Source organism: Sebastes fasciatus, chromosome 12, assembly GCF_043250625.1.
Source record: "Sebastes fasciatus isolate fSebFas1 chromosome 12, fSebFas1.pri, whole genome shotgun sequence".
NCBI lineage: Eukaryota > Metazoa > Chordata > Actinopteri > Perciformes > Sebastidae > Sebastes > Sebastes fasciatus.
In genome coordinates, this window is record NC_133806.1 from 31,406,259 (window position 1) to 31,427,048 (window position 20,790).

The 20,790-nt window shown below is 42.0% G+C and overlaps 1 protein-coding gene across 1 annotated transcript in view; it reads left to right on the forward strand.

Annotated features, from left to right (window-relative positions):
- The window catches only part of LOC141779856 (plectin-like), a 182,201-nt gene that overhangs the window by 95,883 nt on the left and 65,528 nt on the right, over positions 1 to 20,790 (forward strand). The window contains exons 3-7 of the mRNA XM_074654881.1: positions 11,022 to 11,083; positions 15,087 to 15,176; positions 16,748 to 16,825; positions 16,938 to 17,030; positions 18,650 to 18,816. Coding sequence (XP_074510982.1) covers positions 11,022 to 11,083; positions 15,087 to 15,176; positions 16,748 to 16,825; positions 16,938 to 17,030; positions 18,650 to 18,816 — 490 coding nt within the window. The remainder of the gene's footprint in view (positions 1 to 11,021; positions 11,084 to 15,086; positions 15,177 to 16,747; positions 16,826 to 16,937; positions 17,031 to 18,649; positions 18,817 to 20,790) is intronic.

A 20,790-nucleotide genomic window follows, 5' to 3' on the forward strand; every position in this document is an offset into this window, starting at 1 on the left:
TGAACTTATTTCTTCTCAAAACATTATTTGCTGTTATTAATATTATCTGAAGAAAAACAAAGAGATAGTTGTTATTTTTGGAAAGTTACAGTTAATTTGCATATTGTGTTAAACGAAAAAAGACAGAGCACATGAGGAAATCTGAGTCGGCTGCATTTGAGTCTGTCTACTTCCCAATGACTGACAGAGTACCCCCCCCCCACCCTCCCACCCCCCTGTCCAGGTTGAACCCCGCCTCTCGCCCAATGTCAGGTTACCTTGGATGTCATCGTTGAACGTGCAGTACTTGTTGCGGTGGATGCTCAGCAGCCGCAAGAATTAACATGTGCAAAGTCCTCAAATTGAATGAAGCAGTCCGTTTCATACCTGTAAACAGAAGAGCTGCATTTAATAGAAAAAATAAAAATAAAGGAGATAACGGAGGTAATTGTTATCACAAAGGTTAAGGGAAATTGAATGGACTTTTTACACACTCAAAAACATACACATAAACACACATAGAGAGAGCAGTCCCTGCTTTCTAAGAATGTATTTTAGTCCTGAGGGGGGCGCTGTCCTACTACACACAGCACTGGGCGAGGAATGAAGAGAGCTGATGCCGGCTTCTCGGTGCACAAAGTTATAACAATGGGTTTAATTCAGTTTTATGAATATTCACCGCTGTATACAAATGTTTCAAATTAAATAGGAATGCTTTCTTTTTTTAGAAGGTGTGTCTGAGTGAAAATTAAAGTTACATAACTTCGCTCCTTGGAACATTTTGCAATATAAGTAGTTGCAAAGAGATTTGCCTCCGGCTGCTGTAATAAATCCCACAATAAAACCAAACATGACTGAAGAAGTATCTCACGCAATGCATAGGGTACATTACGACCAGCAACAAGCCCTTTGGCACGCCGGTGTGATGATGGGGGGGAGGCAACATACCTATGGGACCTGTCTCTCTAAAGTCAGGCTCTGAGGTGTGGTGACATGTCTGGAGATCATAAAAAAACAGGTGTAATGTCAAAGAACTCCAGTCCTTTAGATTGACTCGTAGTATTGTCTTGTTATGAATGAGGAACTACAATAGATATGAAGTGGTCGTTATGGTCGGCATTATCTTTATAAACTGGTTTAAACGCAGCATGTCCACCCTGATAGTGTAAGGTTTTAGCTAAGAGCTGTTATATATAAATTGGGATTAAGATATTTTGAACAATTCATTAATCTACTACATAACCAATCTAATCAAGTATGATTGATCATGGTAACATATACACCATCTTTCTTACCATCTATATTTAATAATTCTATCATATTGCTATAGAGAGTGAGTGATAGGACATCTGTGTGTTAATTTAAGCTATGATAGTATCAATCAGATCATCCTTCCTAAAGCAAAGTGTGGTTTTGCTGTTGTGTAACATGATGTCCTAAAAAACAGTAATTAGTCTGTATTACTAACTACAATTTGCAAATTTGTTTACTGTTGATGGTTCTTTTTCTGAGGAAGATTTCCCATCCACCGGTGTTGTTTAACTATTTGTGATATTTAGTATTTAATCTTATTCCTCCATTCCTATACATTTTTGGGCATATTTTCAATGTAATATTCCCATTAAATCCCTGTAGAAAAGTATGTATTTCCATAGCATGCTTACAATGTTATTAGGAGAAATCTATTTTCCTTTTCTTCTTTTTTTTTTGTTGTTGTATAAGTTGTCCAAACTCTTATCTGGAGATCTTTTATCTCAAAGTACATATTGTAGCTTCTTAGTTGCAGAATCTACTGGGGAAGAAGTTGGGTGTGGTTGTGCTCTGACTCCATCTAGTGGTGAGAATAACATATTACCTTCTGCTGGTGGGAGAGAGCAGCGTATTAGATGAAGGACGGTGTTTTCCTTTCCACGTCAGATCGGTCAGTCATGGGAGACTCCTCCGTCTCTGCGTCTAAAAATACAGCCGTGAGTAAGAGTCAGTCACTGCACATGCTTCTGTATGTTTATAGCCGTTGTCATGGAAACGTTGCTCAAGTTCCCCCTTTTTCCACATTTACAAGGATGAGATGGCATGTGGAAACACCACGTCATAATGATGGATTCATAGAACACAAGAGAAAAGGGGAACCTACTATTCAGATTATTATGAGGTCTAATATTTCTTATTATTGGTTCAGTTTGAGACAATCCAGTTGTCTCTGTGCAGTTTTTCAATTACACAGGTTGGAAACAACACATTACTTATTCTTGTGACTGAAATTAAGCATCTTTTTGTGTACTTTTAGTAATTTTAAATCAGTTTTTACATTTTATTTAATCTAATAATCCACAATATTTCATTAACCGATTGGTCAATTAACTGTAATTGGTAACTATTTTGTGAATTGATCATAATTTTTCAAGCTAAAATGTCAAATATTACGTCATAAGATAAGATAAGATGTCGTTACAGCTTCTGTCAGGTGGGGCTTTGTTTTATATGAAAGTGAGGTGAATAGCTTCAGGTTTTGGGTTTCCAGTTTGTTTGGAACAGGAGAAGAAGAGCGCTGAACAGCCGTATGCAAACAGCACAGCAATGAGCCGTGAAGACGGAGACAAAGTCAGCATGAATATCTTCTGTTTTTATTGAGGTGGTATATTTCACTATGGAGTGAAGTAAGCAAAGCACGGAAAAGTTGGTGGTCATAATCACATCCAAACCCACAGTCCCTGCTATTTCAGATTCATTTATCATCTCTGAAGTATGACTCCAGATCTGGTCACAAAACACCACTAATACAGCTCTAAATATTTGCTTACTTACACTTTATTTAGACTCTTCATTTTGTAAACTGCTATGAAATTGCTATTGTTACAACTTCTATTCTAATTCAGACAGCACCTTAACTGAGAGGTAACACATTTCGTTGCTCTGACCTGCAGAGGGAGACACATGCGTCTTTAAATGTTATCCTCTGTGCCATTGAAACTGCAGCTACTTCAGCTGTTTCACCCAATCGCCCTGTTGCATTTTGAGTTGACCAACTTAAACATTAGCAACAATCCCAGATGTTGGGCTTTCCTCTGAGACTTCTAGAGCTCAGCACTGAGCTATTTTAAAGCTCAGCTGTCGAGGCTAATCCAGAGGGCCTGTTGGGTCTGAGTTAAACTGGGTTTGCAGCTTCATCGTTAGATCTAATTCTGACAACATTATCTAAAGTCTGCTGACAGGTTTGAGATGCTTGTGGATAATAACTGGACAGCGCATCATGGCACAGTTATGACACACATCCCTGTTAATAGATGGGATGTTTAGAGACTATTTTGCATCAGCTGGATGGGCTTATAAATAAATTAGCAAAATGTAACCATCTTAAAGGCATCAAAATGTCTTTTAGTTTTCCCTTTACAGAACAGGATTAGAAAAAAAAAGTGCACCTGATTTATTAAACACAGTCAACGGTTAATTTAACACAATTATATTTAATAACATCACCTCAGTGCTCTTATTAGCTGAGCTTGACTGAGAAACAGGCTGCCCTTGATAGTGTACATCCAGAGAGTCTGTGTTTTGCTTTTGAGTTTTTGGATTTTCGATGGAATCATTCATTCATGTCAGATTAAAAAAGGATTTAGATGATGGTGCGCCACATGCCAGAGTGTTTGAGTCATGTACTGAGCATCACAGCCTGGATAACACTGCTGTTGATCTTTACGAATCCTTACTTTCATAAGGACGGTCGTGTTGCCAGGGATCTCTCCCTACATGGCGTAAGCTTCTGTTGTTTCTGCTCAACTGGCTTTGTATGCTAAGCACAGAAATCTGATCTGGCGTGCACTGTGATTCAGGTGGCAGCTATCTCGCCCTGCCTCCTCCTTTTCCTCCTACCTCCTCCTCCTGCTCCTCCTCCTCCTCCTCCTCCTCTTTTTACAGAACAACTGAGATGATAATCCAGGGTGTGTTTAGGCTGCTCCTAGTTTTATCAACATTCCTTTCCCCACGGGGTGTGGTGGCCTCATATCGCAGTAAATGTTCACACTTTCACCTGAATTGGCCATGAGATAGAGAGTAAAGGGAGTGATGGAAAACACATGTGAGAGGGAGATAGAGAAGAGAGAGGTATAGCAAATCCTTCTTCATCCTCTACGATGAAAGGTGTTGTCCATGCTCCCTCTGTGTGTAAACCCTTGAAATTCCTCTGCGGTTCAGCACATTCAAAAACCATAATGACATATTCTCAGCCTTCTTTTGTCCTCTAATGTGTTTGCTTTGTTTGGAAATAGAGTCCCCAGTGCTTAAATACAGGTTGTTCTAGGCGAGCCCTAAATGTCTGCAAGCTCAACCGTGTGTTTGTCGGTATTAGAGGCATACAAGCACGCTGTATGGGCAACATAGTGTGTTTTATGTAGCTGTTGTTTGATTTAAACAGATTGATGCTAAAGGATAGAGTTAAAGCTAAATGATTTGAGCTCACCAGATCCATATTCTCTGCCTATGGACGTCTTCAACTGAATTTTGTATCTATTGCATCAGTAATAGCATTAACAAGTTGCTGGAAATCATGTCATAGGCAGAAGTGAGTGATTGAGATTACTTTTAGACGTGATCATCTTTTTGGCGCAGAACAAAGTAAATGGCGACAGCTAAAGGGTTTATGGGGGATGTGGTTTTTCAGGACCACAGGCGCTGGTGAGGGACAGAACCGACCCATGATGTTGGTGGTCAGGTTTGTTTATGGTAATTATACCGAACCATTTTCACAATGATACAGTGTCTTGTTTGGTAACAAGAGGCCACAGCCAGGCTAGCGGCTCTGTGAGGCTGCATTTATACACAGCGCTGCTTTGAGCTACATTCTGCTAACGTCAGCATGCTAACATGCTCACAAAGACCATGCTAACATGCTGATGGTTAGCGGGTTTAATGTTTACCATGCTCAGCATCTTAGTTTAGCATGTTAGCATTTGCTTGCAAACACAAAGTAGAGCTGAGGCTGATGGGAATGTCTTTAGTTTTGCAGGTATTAAACCAAAGTATCGGACCATAGACTGTTTATAAAGATGAACGACGCGTCTCCACTTCCTCCCCCTGTGCAGAAGTGAAGCCAAAATAACCCTGGATTCATCCAAACCAAACTTATCAGAGAAATGAACACTTGAATATAAATCAGCGTGATAAGAACTACCTAAAATGACAGAAACCATCTTTGGTTAAAGCTAGCATGGCTAAAAATGATCTCCACCCCTAAATTCACTGAAATAGGAAAAGTACAAACAGATAAAGCATGCTATCTGTAGACTAGTAAGTGTGGAAAACAAGGATTTATAAGTCCAAATTCACCTAAACCCAACCTTCCTCTGCAAAAAGGCTGCCCAGCAAGCATTAGCCGATGCAGTCTATATAGTATCAAGGCCAAAATATCTGCTGGGTAATGAAAGATCAGTGTGGGAAGAAGAACCCCAACTTCTCTGTCACTTCCATCGTGAAAAATGATCAAACTTGTCATTTAGAAAGAAAATACTTTCTCCTTCTCTTATTTTCACCAAGCTCTCTCTCTCTCTCTCCCCCTCTCTCTCTCTCTCTCTCTCTCTCTCCCTCTCTCTCTTTCTCTCTCTCTCTCTCTCTCTCTCTCTCTGTCTCCGCTCTTATAAAAAGCCCAAAGTGTTCCATCTGGTTTTGATAAAGCCAGATGAGGGAACAGTGTAATAAGCATGTTGAGACCTTAATCATATGCCTCCTTTTTCGTTGGAAAGATCTCATGACTAAGATGTTCCACACTTTTCTGCATCCTCGCCTGTTCCCCACTTGGGTCTGCTCGTGTTTCCCGTGAGGTTTAGAAACGGTGTCGGTACATGTTCCACTGCCAGAACGTCAACGAGTTCTCACTTACTGTCTGCTGTTGCTTCTGCCTCTCAGATAACCTGGAAAACCATTAGTATTCTGTTTGATTCAATTACATTACATTATGGTCTGTTCTGGTAATGAAAAACTTTATAGACCTTTTGCTGTTCATTCATTACATCCTGATATGCTACAACTAATTGAATCTAATTACAGCATGTATAGTTTCATTCTGTATGCATAAACCAAAGCCCTTCAGTTCTACAGAAGATTCTGTATTCGGTGTGATACCTTTCCTTTCTTTCAGTTTAATTACCTACCCACATACCACTCCTTAATTCCTCAGCTTGCCTAGACATTGTATGGAACTACAAAGGTGTGTCTCTGAAAATTTTGCTAACGTGGCTCGAAAAATGAGTCAACACTCGCACACCCACACGGACACACTTACACTGACACATTAGGCACCTTCATGTTCGTACAGGTCGTTCTCAACACCCAGCGCCTCTGGAAGAAAGAGTGGTTTTTAGATGCCTGATAAAGTCATGCCAGTCATGGTGGGGGAATGGGATATATACATGAAGGATTTATCAGAGGGAGGACACGCCCTGCCCTCCAGCTTACTGTAGCTGTCAGCACATACTAGGCATATAGGGGCCCATTATAGAAGTACTTTGTGCAAATCAGCCCCAAACTGTTTTTGAGTACTGCAGAGAAACTTTAACGTAATAACACAATCTTTCTTTTGCAAAAAAAAAGTCATAAGCAATAAAACTGCACCATGCTGCCTCTCTTGGTTTGGTATAACCAGTAGATCATGGTGGCTAATTTGAGCTAATATTAGCTATATTTACGCATACATTGCTGTGTGGAATCTGACATTACTGAGTCACTGTACTGACTGCATGAGTCTTTTCTGCTTGTGCTACTGTTGCGCTACATTTTAGCATTTATCATCAGTCAGTATTTGTTGCCACAGATGCTGCTGTTCAGCAGAAGCTACATGGGGGTTGCTTTAAAAGACATTTGGGCTGAAACTGCCAAAAAATCCATCCTGTCATTTGGATTTAATGACTGATTGAATAGTCCAAAGTCATTTATTTTGGCAGATTAATCCATCATGGAAAATGGGTGTCCTAGAAATAGAATTTCCCATTTACAAACCCCGAAGTAATGAACTTAAACAGTGTTCAAGTAACACGTGTTGTTTTGTATCTGCTGTTGTAAACACTGTCTGCCTGCACCTCCCTGGCAAAATCCTCTGGGCAACAGGAAGTGATGCGTTCAATGCTCTCCAATTTGTTAGGATTAAACACCACAGAGCAGGAAAGGTGTAGCTCGGCTGAGAAACAGTAGTGACCGTGACTGAACAGCCAAAGAAAGGAGCTTCGGCTACAGTTACTAAAACTTAATCAAAAGGCAAAATATCTCACAGAACTGAAAATAATGCTTCAATGAAGAAGTGAGAAAATGCACTGCAACAACTGTAGGAAGAAATCACAGCCGGGTGTGTTGATTGACAGTCGGTCTCTAAGCACACGCACAAGCTCAATCACTCAGTTATGAGTTGCTACATGTACAGTATATTTCTCTAAGTCAGTGATGTTCAGGGTGTGGTCATTCATCACTGTCTGGAATCCATAGCTGCCCTTCCCTAAACTATCTCATCCCCCATCTCTTCTCTTTTTTTCTCTCTCTCGTCACAGTGTGTAACTCCTAATGTGAAATGTCTGAGGAATGCTGTGAATAAGTAATGATTAACCCACGAAGGACGTGTATTTGTGTGTGAAACGTTTTGACCTTTTTAGGCTCTTGTTGGATATCTATGTTACTGCTGGACGTACGTTGTATATCATTCATTAAAGTTCCATTCAGTGCAATATAAAGTGTAATAAATTATCAGCACTGACATTTATGATTTTTTTACTATCCCTAGTGACTCTACTAGTGTGGGCGTTTTCTTGCGCAAAGCAAGGCGATAAAGTGATAGTCCGAGCAGGTTACCACACCTCGTCCGTCCCCGCCTCGGTGACACGCTGCGAGAGGAAGGGGTGTGTTCAGAGCCCTGCCCACCGTGTCCTCCACACACACACTATAGCGCCACTAAATACACACTCGTTCATCACACACAAGGACAGGCCCAGACTTCATAGCCCACAGGCACCATTTGCTCTGAAAGGAATAGAGTGAGCGGGAGAGAAAGAAAAAGGGAGAGAGGGAAAAAAAAAAGAAAGAAGGGTAGAGTCAAACCCAACGAGGGAGTGAGGAGGCAAGAAGGGGAGAGAAATCATAGGTTTGTGAAGTGGCCACAGGACTGCGTACTCTGGGACGAACCGAGGGCCGGAGGGACAGATAGACGCAAGGAAAAGCAGAAGTTTGCTATTAAGGGGGAAACCTGCGGAGGATATTTTATCGTTAGGATTATTATTATTCTGTGTGCTGACAAACGGTGAAGATGAACTCCCAGCAGCAGAAGTTCAGGAATTTCTCCTCTGACAGCATGGGCAGAGAGAGGGTGCCCTCAGATGAAGGCTATTACCAGGGGATGCTGAAGTCTACGGACGGCAGGAAAGGTACCAGTATATGGTGGCAGTTAATGGGAAATAGCTTAATTGCAGGTCTTTATCTTGATCTATTTGTTCCCATATGTGTGAGACGCCTATGGGCAAGAATGATGTGTTCTTCCAGTAAAGAGGTGAGAGGAGTGTTTAATGAAATTTCAGCATTGGATAATGTTCAGGTCAGAGGTTTTCTGTGTATAAGATCTAGAAGAGGTGTATGTGGTGAGGCTTGGTTGGTTAGCGTTTTGTATAATGCATGATTTTGTACAGTACATCAGTAAGTTGTCAGATTCCACAGGTGGTGGTGTGTTCAGTGTTCAGTGTGTGCTCTGCAGCAACATTTAAAATGGCAGATGTGCAGTTATTGTGATGTGACTGTACTGTCCAGTGTTCCTGCACTCTGTGACTGAAAGGAGGATACTCCCCCTTTCCTAATGCATCAGCAGCTTCCTCACTTCGTATTGGTCAGCAAAGCCCATTCACAGTTTTTGTTGTGTAGTGTGTGCATGTGTTTTAGGGGTGAATGAGTCACTTGAGCTGCAGTGTGTTACATTTCCTTCCTTTTTTCAAATCAGCTTGTTCCTATTTTTTTTGCCCTAAAAAATGCCCTGTTTTACCGTGCAGTGGTACGCAGGAGTTACTTTGAATCTTGTGATTGTGTGGTTGCTCTTCTTCTGCTTCTTCTTGGTCTTCTTCTTTTTCTTCACCACACACAGAACTGATTCCATATGTAAATCTCACTCGAGTAAAAGTAAATAAGTACTATCCCTAAATGTACCTAACGTACTCATCATGCAGGGAAAATCTATTGTTATTAATTACGTTAATATCACTAATGCATTAATGTGTAAATATCTGGCTATGGTGGAGCTAATTTAATCGATGGCATAGGATCATAATTTATCATACGTTTATTGTACTGTATGTTCTGCGTGAAAACCTTTAATCTGCAAGGTAGATAAATGTAATGGAGTAAAAAAGTACCTTCAGCTTGTACTTGAGTGCAATATGTAAGTAAATGTACTCCATTACAGTACCGTGTTTTGGGCTGTAGACTCCACACCTCACCTAAACCTGTTTGTGTCTGCTGATATTTAATACTTGAAGTTCCCTCAGCCCCTATCCACTCGATGCTGAGCCATCACTTATCAAGAGTCCACAAAGAGTCACAGTGGTTGAGACGGGATCAGGTGACGTGGTGTGAACAGAACCTAATCAGACCCAACAGGTCAAGGTGCAGCTCCTCTGGGAAGCTGCTTTGTCTACAGCAGCCTCTGTGTGTGTGTGTGTGTGTGTGTGTGTGTGTGTGTGTGTGTGTGTGTGTGTGTGTGTGTGTGTGTGTGTGTGTGTGTGTGTGTGTGTGTGTGTGTGTGTGTGTGTGTGTGTGTGTGTGTGTGTGTGTGTGTGTGTGTGTGTGTGTGTGTGTGTGTGTGTGTGTGTGTGTGTGTGTGTGTGTGTGTGTGTGTGTGTGTGTGTAACCAATCATCACGTTTCCACTCTGGCAGGAAGTAGAACCACGGAGGTCACATAGTAAAGCTCAGCCCCCCTCCCCAAATGGAGGATTGGTTTGAATGATAAATGAGGAGGTTAAAGGTCTGTGGTGTCTGTATAAGGTTTCCATGGCAACACAGTTCCATAACACATTTGCAGAAGTCGTTGCTGACACCCTCCTGAGAAAACAAACGTAGCCTCTGGGCGCCTATTTAGGTTTAATGTTGAATCACAGCCCTTTGCTTTTCATTGCTGGGTGTGTCACACTATACGGTACAGTAGACGGTTAGATCACTCCCTAGTTCAAACTGATAAGACAGAGGACTTTGTGCTGGCGTCCATAGTTCATTCTGGCATCATGTGGATGGAAGTATTTGCTGTGTGACTCAGTGATTCTCAGTAAAAAAAACATGAAGTGGCACGGAGGGAAGAAATTCCCGAAATGTGCCTGATCGGTTATCAAAGCATCGCCTGTCATCCTGTGAAATGAAAACTCTTCATTAAACCACAACCTTTAGATGAAGTAGGTTCACATGGCTGAAAACAGGCCGATTCATAATCAACGCTGCAGCGCCACACCTTGTGGTTTTTGCCTGAACAGCAATAGGTATTGGGTGTATGCAGGTTTGTTGTCGTTAGTGGGCGTGCTCCTTGCCAGGATCTTGTTGTTTCTTGTTGGAAAATTGGGCGCTCTAATAGTTCTGCCATGCCTTGTGGTATTAATGCAGAGTATCTGAACACTTCAAGAACATTTGGCCTTTACGATGGAATCCTTTTCATCAATGTTTCTGTCCAAGAAGAGCCCAGCTGGCAGTAGTGTCATAGAGAGAGACAGAAAGATGTAACCTCGCTAATACAAAGTTTCTAGACAATAGGGGCGCATCTGCTCACAATGAATGTGCTCTGATGCGGTCTGACTCAGGTGCAGGCGTGCACAGTCAAGAGGCATTTTTTCACCCGGTGATGAATCTGTTTGTCCTGCAGAAATCAGACAAGTCTGGTATCTCAGGGATTTCCTCTTTCCTTTGCTGCTTTTATGTCAAATAAATACATCCATCATATGCTGTTATTTTCAACTCGCAACTTAAGCTGCAGCCCGTTTTAAGCCCGTTTTTCTTTCCTTTTCATACGTGTCTGATGTGTAACCGTGGCTTCTCTGTGTTGCAGATGAACGAGATCGAGTACAGAAAAAGACCTTCACAAAATGGGTGAACAAGCACTTGATAAAGGTAAGGACCCGTCCTTGACTTTCACTGTTTCTCATTCTACTACTAAAGGCACATTAAAGGCGGGGTCGACAATCTCGATAAACTAGCACGAGTACGTACGATTTTTTTTAAATGATCCAATCGAAAAGCCCAGCCCAGTGTTTCATACTCTTCTCCCAATGACAGTAGCTAGCAGCACTAGCTCCAAAAGTCCCTAAATCTAGCGAAAAAGTCGGCAACACCGACAGTCCGTCCCTTCAGGCCTCCCAAAATTACCATTATGAACATAAACAACAAACATGGCTGTTGTTAGTACTCACAGCTGTCAAGCTAGCAGCTTGTGGAAGACTCCAGTGACGCCCAATGAGCGCCGAGATACCTGGTTCTTCTTCTTTCTTTTGTCAGAGCATTTGATTTATTGGTTTCTGTTGGGATGTAAAGAGAATGTAAACTATCAACCCTGCCTTTAATGCTCACTCATGCCTACAATGACATGTTCCATATTCATTTTCACACGAACAAGGCACACTTGTGCTAAATAAGTGTAAGTTCACCAAAAAAGTGTCCCCGAATTTCACTTTCTCTGAACCTCACGAACATGTGGTCGACTGCTTTTCTTACGTAAAAACCACGGTGGATATCAAAGGGTAACATGCCCTGTTTTTGGTCCAGGTCTAAATAACACCAGTGGCAAACAGCAGATGTTCTCTCAGTGAATCATCGTACTGATTTGCCCTCAGCTACAGGATGCTGTGTTGAATGTTAGATATATGTTGCAACTCAGATCACACCTTTTGGATGAAATCCATGCACTATCATTACAGATGCAAATAGTTTGAGATGGTTTATATTTGTGTTGGCAAGAATTTTGATGTACTGTTAATATTATACACTCTGATCAAAACAATAATCACAGGGGATAATGTCTATATAAAGAAGATAATATTAGAGGATCTGAGAACCTCGAACAGAACAGCATTGATTTTATGCAACAACATTTCCAGTCAGATGTCTCATCAGATTCCCAGAATGCACTGCTATGTTGTGGATTATTTTGAGTGACGGGCAATCATTATCTAATCCATCCCCCACCTGTGTGTGACCCTGTGGAAATGATTACCGACACCTAACTACCCCCACTCCCATAAACACACATTAGCCAGTCCGTTATTGTCTCCCACCAACATTGCGCCGTGATGGGGAGGCTTACCAGAAGTCCAGTCTGTCATCAGCTGAGAGACTGTGTAAACCATCCGTCAGCTCACATCCACTCTCACCTACCTCACTCTCTGTTCTCAAACTATACGACCTGAAAGCCCCTCCAATAGATCACACGTTGAGGGGAGGTAAACAGGTCAGGATGGGGGTGAAGTCAAACAGGCCGTACTCCTCACTCTGGAGTTCCTCATTAGGAGTGAAAAATTAGCCCCCGTAACACAACACCCCTCCCACTGAGCAGTAAAAATACCCCTGCTTGTGCCACTTTTCTACCAGGAAACCCCCATTGGCAGCAATGCTTTTATGACATTAAGTGCTTCCACATTATTTGTATATATATAGTCACTCCACAGACACAGGGCCATTCATTTTTTTTTTTTTTTTAAAGAAATGGACCATGAGGGAAAAAATAAGATTGTTTTCCTTTCCATGAATGTGCAGTACTAACGTACGTATTCTGCTACCACAGTATGAGAACATACCGTAGTTACTCCCCTCTTGTTTCTCTTAAGTGTTCACTGTGAATTCTGGAGGGTGCGTCACAGACATCTGGACTCACTTAGCCTCCTTCTGAAAAGGCAAATTCTGGTGTCGACCCAGAGCCCACGGTGGCTAAGGCCAACGGTAGCACATGTGCTGCACAGACTCCCGGGTCTGGTTGGCTACCTGCGCTCATGCCCGGCATAAACTAGGAAGTATTCACATTGACATGGTTGTTGTCATTACATTGTTTAAGAATAACCCATATAACATAAGCATATTCTTTCTCAAAAGCTGAAGGTTTGCTCGTCCATATTCTTATCAAATATGTATTAAAACAAGAAGAGGAACATCATCTCCACCTACATTCAGCTCAAAATGTCATTGAAGAAAAAAGCACATGTTTGGTTGGGAAAGTGTTAACTCTGTGGCTGAATGTGCTCCTCTAAGGTTAAACTGACGTTAAACTGATTTAATGGCTTAATGGTTGGCTTCACAAGGGCAGTTCTATAGGTTGGGTGCAGCCATGAAAAGCTGTAAAGGGCCATCGAGTGGTTTCCTCTGCTCAGTAAATCTTTTTATACTGTGGAACGACAGAGCAGCTGCAGAACAAAAATCTGCTTTCTGGCAGAATCTTACATTTGATTAGATTAAAAACTACAATAGTTGCAGATTGATTTCATGAAAGGATCACCTCGAGAGTTCAGAGCGATTGCACAAGATGACGTAAACATTACGCTCACCCCGAAGCATGTTAAGTGTTTTGTTTCCAGACAGTCATGTGGAGGGACCAGGATGCTACAGTAATGATTTGCACTTTGAAAAGTTTACAGAGCCGCTCTTTTTGTGTCCGAGAGGGGGCAATTTGTAGCATAACACCTACCTTTCAGCCGCAGCGGTGTGGCGGATCACATGGAGCGGGGCCTCAAGTAATTGAGGGGTGACGACAGATGGAGTACACACTGAGGAGATGCACTACAAGATAATCACAAAAATGTAAATTCGAACAAGGGAAATTAACAATAGTGTTTGATTAAGATGTTTTATATAATCGTGTGCAACTCAAGGATACAGATAATTCTCAAATAGTAGTACACTAAACTATTCAAGTTGATCAAACCACACCACACACTGTGTTGAGGATGTTTTAAATGTGTATGTAGTGACCTCTAGTGGTGGCAGCATCGGCTACCTTCACTCCACTCGGATCCAGATGTGTTCATCTTCGCTCTGCCGGAAGGGAGGAGCATATCTCAGCTTTGGATAACTGCGTTGAAATTCTTGCCAACATAAATGAGCCACTGTTGTAACTTGCAAAGGAAATGTGCTTTCATTCCATTTGAGGGCCGAGGCCTCCTTCACCCACATGACCAAACACACTCAGACGAAAGATGCATGAACTGGATTTTGTTAATTATTCTGTGTTTTATCTTCTCTGTCTCGTGTACTCTTTGTCATCTTAAATTTCCATCTCACCCAAATAATTGCTCTTCGTTTCATTGTCATTCATTGTCTGTTTCCATTCTTTCCGTTTCTCCATTGTGTTCTCTCTCCTCCATCTTTCGTACCTCTTCAACCAGCATCGGAGGCAAGAGGTAGGTACTGGCACGTTGCAGCAGGACTGCACTAAATGTATGCTCAATGGGGATGACTTTGCATGGAGACCTCCTTCCTATCCCATCTTGTGTTTTCTGGCAGCGCCACAACATCTTCCCTCACTGACTGGTTGCAAGTGCACCACACCTCAGTTATAGATATATTGTGTTTCAGTATATTTTTTGGTCACCAACGCACCTTTCGCTTTTTTTTTTTACTGCACTGATCTGGCTTTCATTCGGTCCCATCTATCACTTTTAAGGGATGGCAGCTGACATTTGGTATTTGGAGTAAGGCTTGGCTGCTCACGGCGATGCATTCCTGACCTGTGTAGAGTTGTACTAGCGGAGAGAACACTCTGAGCACTGTGGAAAACTTACATAACACAGCTGGGTAGCAGTTTTAAAATCAGCATTAAGCACTTCTGTTACAGCTGAAAGTGTTTAAAGTAAACTGCACCACATGTTGTTGCCATCAGTAAAATGCCTTTTGTCACATTGTGGTCATCAGCAACAACTTTTGTAAAAGAATCAGTATTGTGATTGGATGGAAGACAATCTAAAATGTTTGTTTGTGCTCTGCGTCAGTCGGTAGTAATACAAATGTACCAGCTGTCAGTCCTGTATAGCTGTCCCTGTATAAAGTATGGGTTATTCATGGTGCTTGCATCTTGAGTCCTTGTGCCATATCTTTCCCTCGTGACATGTCCTCTTTCCCTTTGTCCTGGCAGGCGCAGCGTCACGTGACCGACCTGTACGAAGACCTTCGAGATGGACACAACCTGATCTCGCTGTTGGAGGTCCTCTCTGGGGACACGCTGGTGAGTCTCGCCACCGCGTCTGATTTTTTTTTTTACCTTGGCTAGGAGCAACAAATGTGTCTGCAAGCTCTGCACCTTTTACCTCTCAACCATCCTCCAAACCAAAACCTAATCCAGACTAATTACATAAAAGGGTACTTACCTTGACTCAACCTGGAGTATCATCCCTGTGGCAACAAGTTGTAACCGACCGCAGCCAAGTTGTCAGTCAAAGGCTTAACCTGAGCTGAACTGTGCTCAACACAAAGACTTATTCACTGACTCCGGTGGCTCTTGAGTCTGCGATCCCCTTTCTCTCGATCTCATCAAACCTTTTTTTGTTAGTTTTTTTAAATTTAAATGTAACTTCTCATACACCCTTTAGTCTTTCTGTGTCTGCAACTAAAATCTTGAAGCTCTTTTCAAAGCCAGCAGTGGCGGGATACTTTATTTATTTCATCCCCTGGGGTTCAGATCTGTACAGAAGCTTCTCTGCTGCTGTAGCTCATCGCTCCTTCCACCAGCTGCAGCTCTGCTCATCTTCTGAACGCCTCCATAGCCTCGACACATTAACTCCACTTTGGCCTGTGTGTGTGTGTGTGTGTGTGAACTATACTCTTATCTGACATACAGTTCTCCTCCTCTACTCCTCCTCTTCCTCGCCTCCTGTCTTTCTCCCTGTAACCTTCCTCTGTGTGTGCTGATCTTTGCCGTCTGGCCTTCGCCTCCTCTCTTTGCACTGCTCTTGCTGGGGCTAGCCGAGGGAGAGAGACGTGGCCAGGAGCGCTCGGTTGGTGAGTGGGTCGATAACTTACAGTAGTCATCCTTGTTTTTATCATTATTTATTTTTATTCATCTGCGCTTTCCCAGTGATGTGGCTGTGCATGGTATCCAGACCTCCTCCATGGCGAGTGTTTTGTTGCCTTTTTTCCCTTCTTTCATTGACAGGCTTGCTTTAAGCATGCAGCTGCTGGATATTGATATATTAATATTTAGTCATCAATAGGTGCTGCAGGACCCATTCATAAACTTGGCAGCTTTTGGCGCAAGCAATACTTAATTTAGCATGTAGCAGTATTTTGATGTGTTTGTATTTTTTTCTTTTGCTCAGCGTTACTTTCCTGATTTACATTTGAAATTCAAAGGACAAACTAAGCATTATGCATCATGAGCTCTTCTTAGCTTACAGTCAGATGACTTAAATAATACAAAACTGTGGCTCAACCAATGCTTATTCCCTGCTGTAATTAAAGGATTTATTATTTCCAACATACTCTCTTTTTTCCCCTATGTTTGGTGAATAACAGGACTGAGACAAAGATACAAAATTCAGCATTTGAATGGAATACTGTAAATCAAAATACATAGCTATCAGAATTAATTCCTATAAAAAAACACCAGATTTACCTGATATTATTACTATATTTATTCTTTCTGTTAAATGTCTTTCCATCTGATTTTCTGTTTTCCTTCCCATTAATTTCTCCGTTTTGATTGAATGCTTTTTGTTCACCAAAAGGATCGTCTAAAAGGACAGTCTGGTGTACACCATGTGACTAAACACCTCTGTATCTCCTTCCTCTCCTCCTCAGCCCAGAGAGAAAGGCCGCATGAGATTCCACAAACTGCAGAATGTACAGATAGCACTGGACTTCCTCAGACACCGACAGGTATGACACAGAAAACGATTGACCTTGAACCTTGAGAACTTGTCACGAGACACCTCATCGTGTTTTCACATGATGGTGAAAATAAGCTCGCTGTGTGTTTTGTTTTTCTCAGGTCAAGCTGGTTAACATCAGAAACGATGACATCGCAGACGGGAACCCCAAGCTGACCCTTGGGTTAATATGGACCATCATCCTTCACTTCCAGGTCTCCTCTTCTGTCAGTGTTATGTTCCGTTATATTATCGCTTTATACCTCTGTCTCTGGGATCTGCACCTGTCGGCTGCTGTTTCCTCCCTGGAACCAATCACAACGGAATCTGCTCTTCAAAAAATCCCTCTCAAAAACCACATTTTGCTATCAAAACATAATACTTCTTACCATATTTCTAGAAGCATTTACAGATTTTAAAGCATACCACCGTCGCATATTTTGTGGCTGATTTATGAACAGTATAAAGAAATAAAACACCACCAGGGTGTGTAAGTGTGAGTCACTCTCTCCCTGACTCCCAAGGGGAGGGAGTTCCAGGAGTGTACAACTTGTTGACATGCTACACTCCCGACCACATCCCGCACACCCAGGCCTCTTCCTGCTTTTCCTGTGTATGCCAAAGAGCTGCCAGGCAGAAATCCCTCGGCATCAGCCTCTAATAGGCAGACTCAGCCACTCCCTTCTTATATCAGATGAATCAGGTTCGGGTCACAAAGAGCTGAATCCTAACATGGGAAATAAAGGACGGTGGTGGTGAGTGAGTGGTGATCTGGTGAGGGTGACAGTAGATACAGTCGAGTCTTTATATTTTGATAGAATAGAGAGGAAAAAGAGCTGGGTCGTGGTTGCTGGTGAGTCATAAGGATCAAAGGGGAGAGGAAAATTCCCTTCTTATCATGTAATGTAGCGTTAAATCTCACAATGGGATTATCTTCAATTAAGTTAATTTGCAGAGAAAATACGATTTTGTTTGCTCTGAAGTAAAAAAAAGTGCACAGAAGATCTTTTTAATAGTTACTCTAGGACCGACTTAATCAAAACATCCAGATGAGTGCTAGACATCCATACTGTATATAGCCTACACAGTTTTTTTCACAGGTTAAAATAATCTGGAAGAGGGGTGACATAACTCCATTTGTTTTCAATGACAGCTTATTCCTCATTTAACAAGATTTGCAGATTTGCAGGGTATAGATGTGAATGGCGGCACGCACACATAATAATGTATACAGTACACACAGGCACAGAAAATGGAAAACCCGATGCCTATGACTCATCTTTCCAAACCCCAAATTCCCCGAATGAAAAGTTATCTGGATGCCACAGCTGCAGCGGCGTTTTCCCAGACTAGACCAGACAGAGATCCTGCTGCATCCTGTGAGCCAAGTCAGAACACTTCAATCTTCTGAACTCCCAATAAATATACAACATGTTAATAAACAAACCAGGAACGGTATTAAAACTGCAGTCGGTAACTTGGAGCAAAAATTGGATTAAAAAAATAAAAAATAAAAAGCTATCACTATATCGTGACAGTAGTGCATGAGACAGATAATCTGAAACCTAAACCTCCTCCTGTGCTCATAATGGCATTGACTGACTGCAGCTTTAAGTCAAAGAATGATAAAGGTGTTAATTGATCTGAGACAAATGGTGATATTAACATTTTATTTTGAAATTAACCACGGGTGTGTGGTGACTTAGTTTTAATTGTATCTTGTGGGTTTCCACTAATGACTAATTTCCTCCACATTTCTTCAATATGGATTACTAACACATAATTTACCTTCCTAACATTCTATTTATATATATATATTTATATACTATCTTAGATCTCAGATATTCAGATCGGGGGCCTGTCAGAGGACATGACGGCCAAGGAGAAGCTGCTGCTCTGGTCCCAGAGGATGACGGACGGCTACCAGGGCATCCGCTGTGATAACTTCAGCACCAGCTGGAGGGACGGCAAACTGTTCAACGCCGTCATACACAAACACCAGTGAGTGACACAAGTTATTGCTGATTAATTGCGGGATTGTACAGACGGTAGCAAGAGTATGCTAGTCACTGCAGTAGCATGTGAATCATTTTACATAAAGAGAGTACAACTATATCAGCTCAATATTTACCGTACAATGTCAAATAGAAACAGTTTTGAAAAATGCAGGGCTTCTTTAATACGATCAGAGATGTCAGGTCTTGTCATGACATGTTGAGTTTTATTGAATATCGAGTGCACTGGACCAGGAGTGGGACCTTGGCACGCTTTCAAATGTCAGATTACACTTCACAACGCCTCTGTAATTAAATCCCATTCTCAGTATTGACAAGATGTTTCTATTCTAGTCTAAATAGTTTTAGACCATGGCGTGTCTTTTTTTATGTTATGATATCTGATTTATTTTAATGGAAACACAATTAGCACGGCGGTATAGATCTAATAGTGCAGAGTCTCCGTACAGTTGCAGTGTGCTCTTATTAATTTCATGCACTCTTATCTGTTTAATCCAGTTTTAAAACCTGATATTTTTGCTTTACTTTTCCCATAAAAATTTCCTATTTTCTACCTACTGCACCTGACGGTACTGCTGCTTTAATAAAATCAGTATTAATGCCTCTCCATGAACATTTCAGACCTTTAGGCTAGGAATACCACTGGCAGGCGTTGGCCATGACTAATACTGTACCACTTTAAAATGATAATTCCTCTATTAAACAAGATTATTTTATTAGATTGTTTGGGCGCTTAGTATTAAAAAGGGAAATCTTGCTGTTGAACACCAAACATGCTAATCCCCTAAAGTTGTTTTGTGTCTTTATAGTAGAATTAGTGGTTAAGGATGGCTTTGTGTGGTGGCATCCTGGGAAACGTACCTGTGTTTACTTCTCAGGCAGATTTGTCAACACAGTTTGCTGTTGGTTGGTTTCTTTTTAGATGTTTTTAACAAAGGGATTCGTGCAGAGAGGAGTCCAGATAGTAGATGAGAGAAAGTTAAATGCTGAGCACGTTGGAGCCATTATGTATTCAAAGAAAAGAGATGCCTGCAGTGGCAAGTTTCCTTGAACTTGAGCGTGTACCTGGAAGTTTGTTTTCTCTCTCTCTCTTTTTTGGAGCCACCTGAGGCTGGATTAGTGCTGGCTTTCATAGAGGTCATGGGTGTGGTGTGTGGGCGTAACTGTAGCTGTCTGTGGCTGCTACATGAAAACTGTGGCGTTACTTCGTGCCTAGGCTTAGTTCGGGGCATCCTGGTGTGGAATATGCGTTCGTTCAGAGAATTCAAGATTGTCCAGAGTTTACAGATTGAATTCACAGTCGAATTTAGGTAGAGAAAGCTTGATGAAGGAGCAGTGACTTGGCTGTACCGCTAGGAGGCTCTGTCATCGCAGCAACCCTGCAGAAGGATTAAGGGGATCTTCACATGATGATGGACTCCTGGGAGAATGCATAGGATGGATTTACATGCAAACATCAAAAGATTTGTGAAGCTTTAAGTCCACTAAAGCAAAACCTTTTTACTCGCCACTGGACAAGGACCGAAGATGCTCGGTTTAAGGAAGAAGTCTAAGAAGAAGAAGGGAAGCCTCAGCTTCCTTGGCCGCGCGTCAAGATCCGTCAGCGATGTGGCCGACCGGGTGGTCATGGTGTGCGAGGATATCCCATCAGAGGGATCCTCCCGGGACTCAGGGCGGGGTTCCCAGAGCTCAGGGGCCCGCTCCAGCGGCGACGAGCTGGGCCACCACGGAGGCAGGTCCCGTAGCTTTCATGGGAGAGAGGGACAGAGAGTGAGCAGCTCCTCTAGGCCGACAAAACAGTACTCTGTTCGAGAGATCCGCCATGTGGAGGCGTCTCCTGTTTATGTGCAGAACGCGGGTCATTCCACTCTGCTCATCAGAGAGATGTATGAAGCTGCTCCACCTGTTGCTTAGAGCACACATTGTATTTGCTTACTATATATCATAGAGGGATATGCAT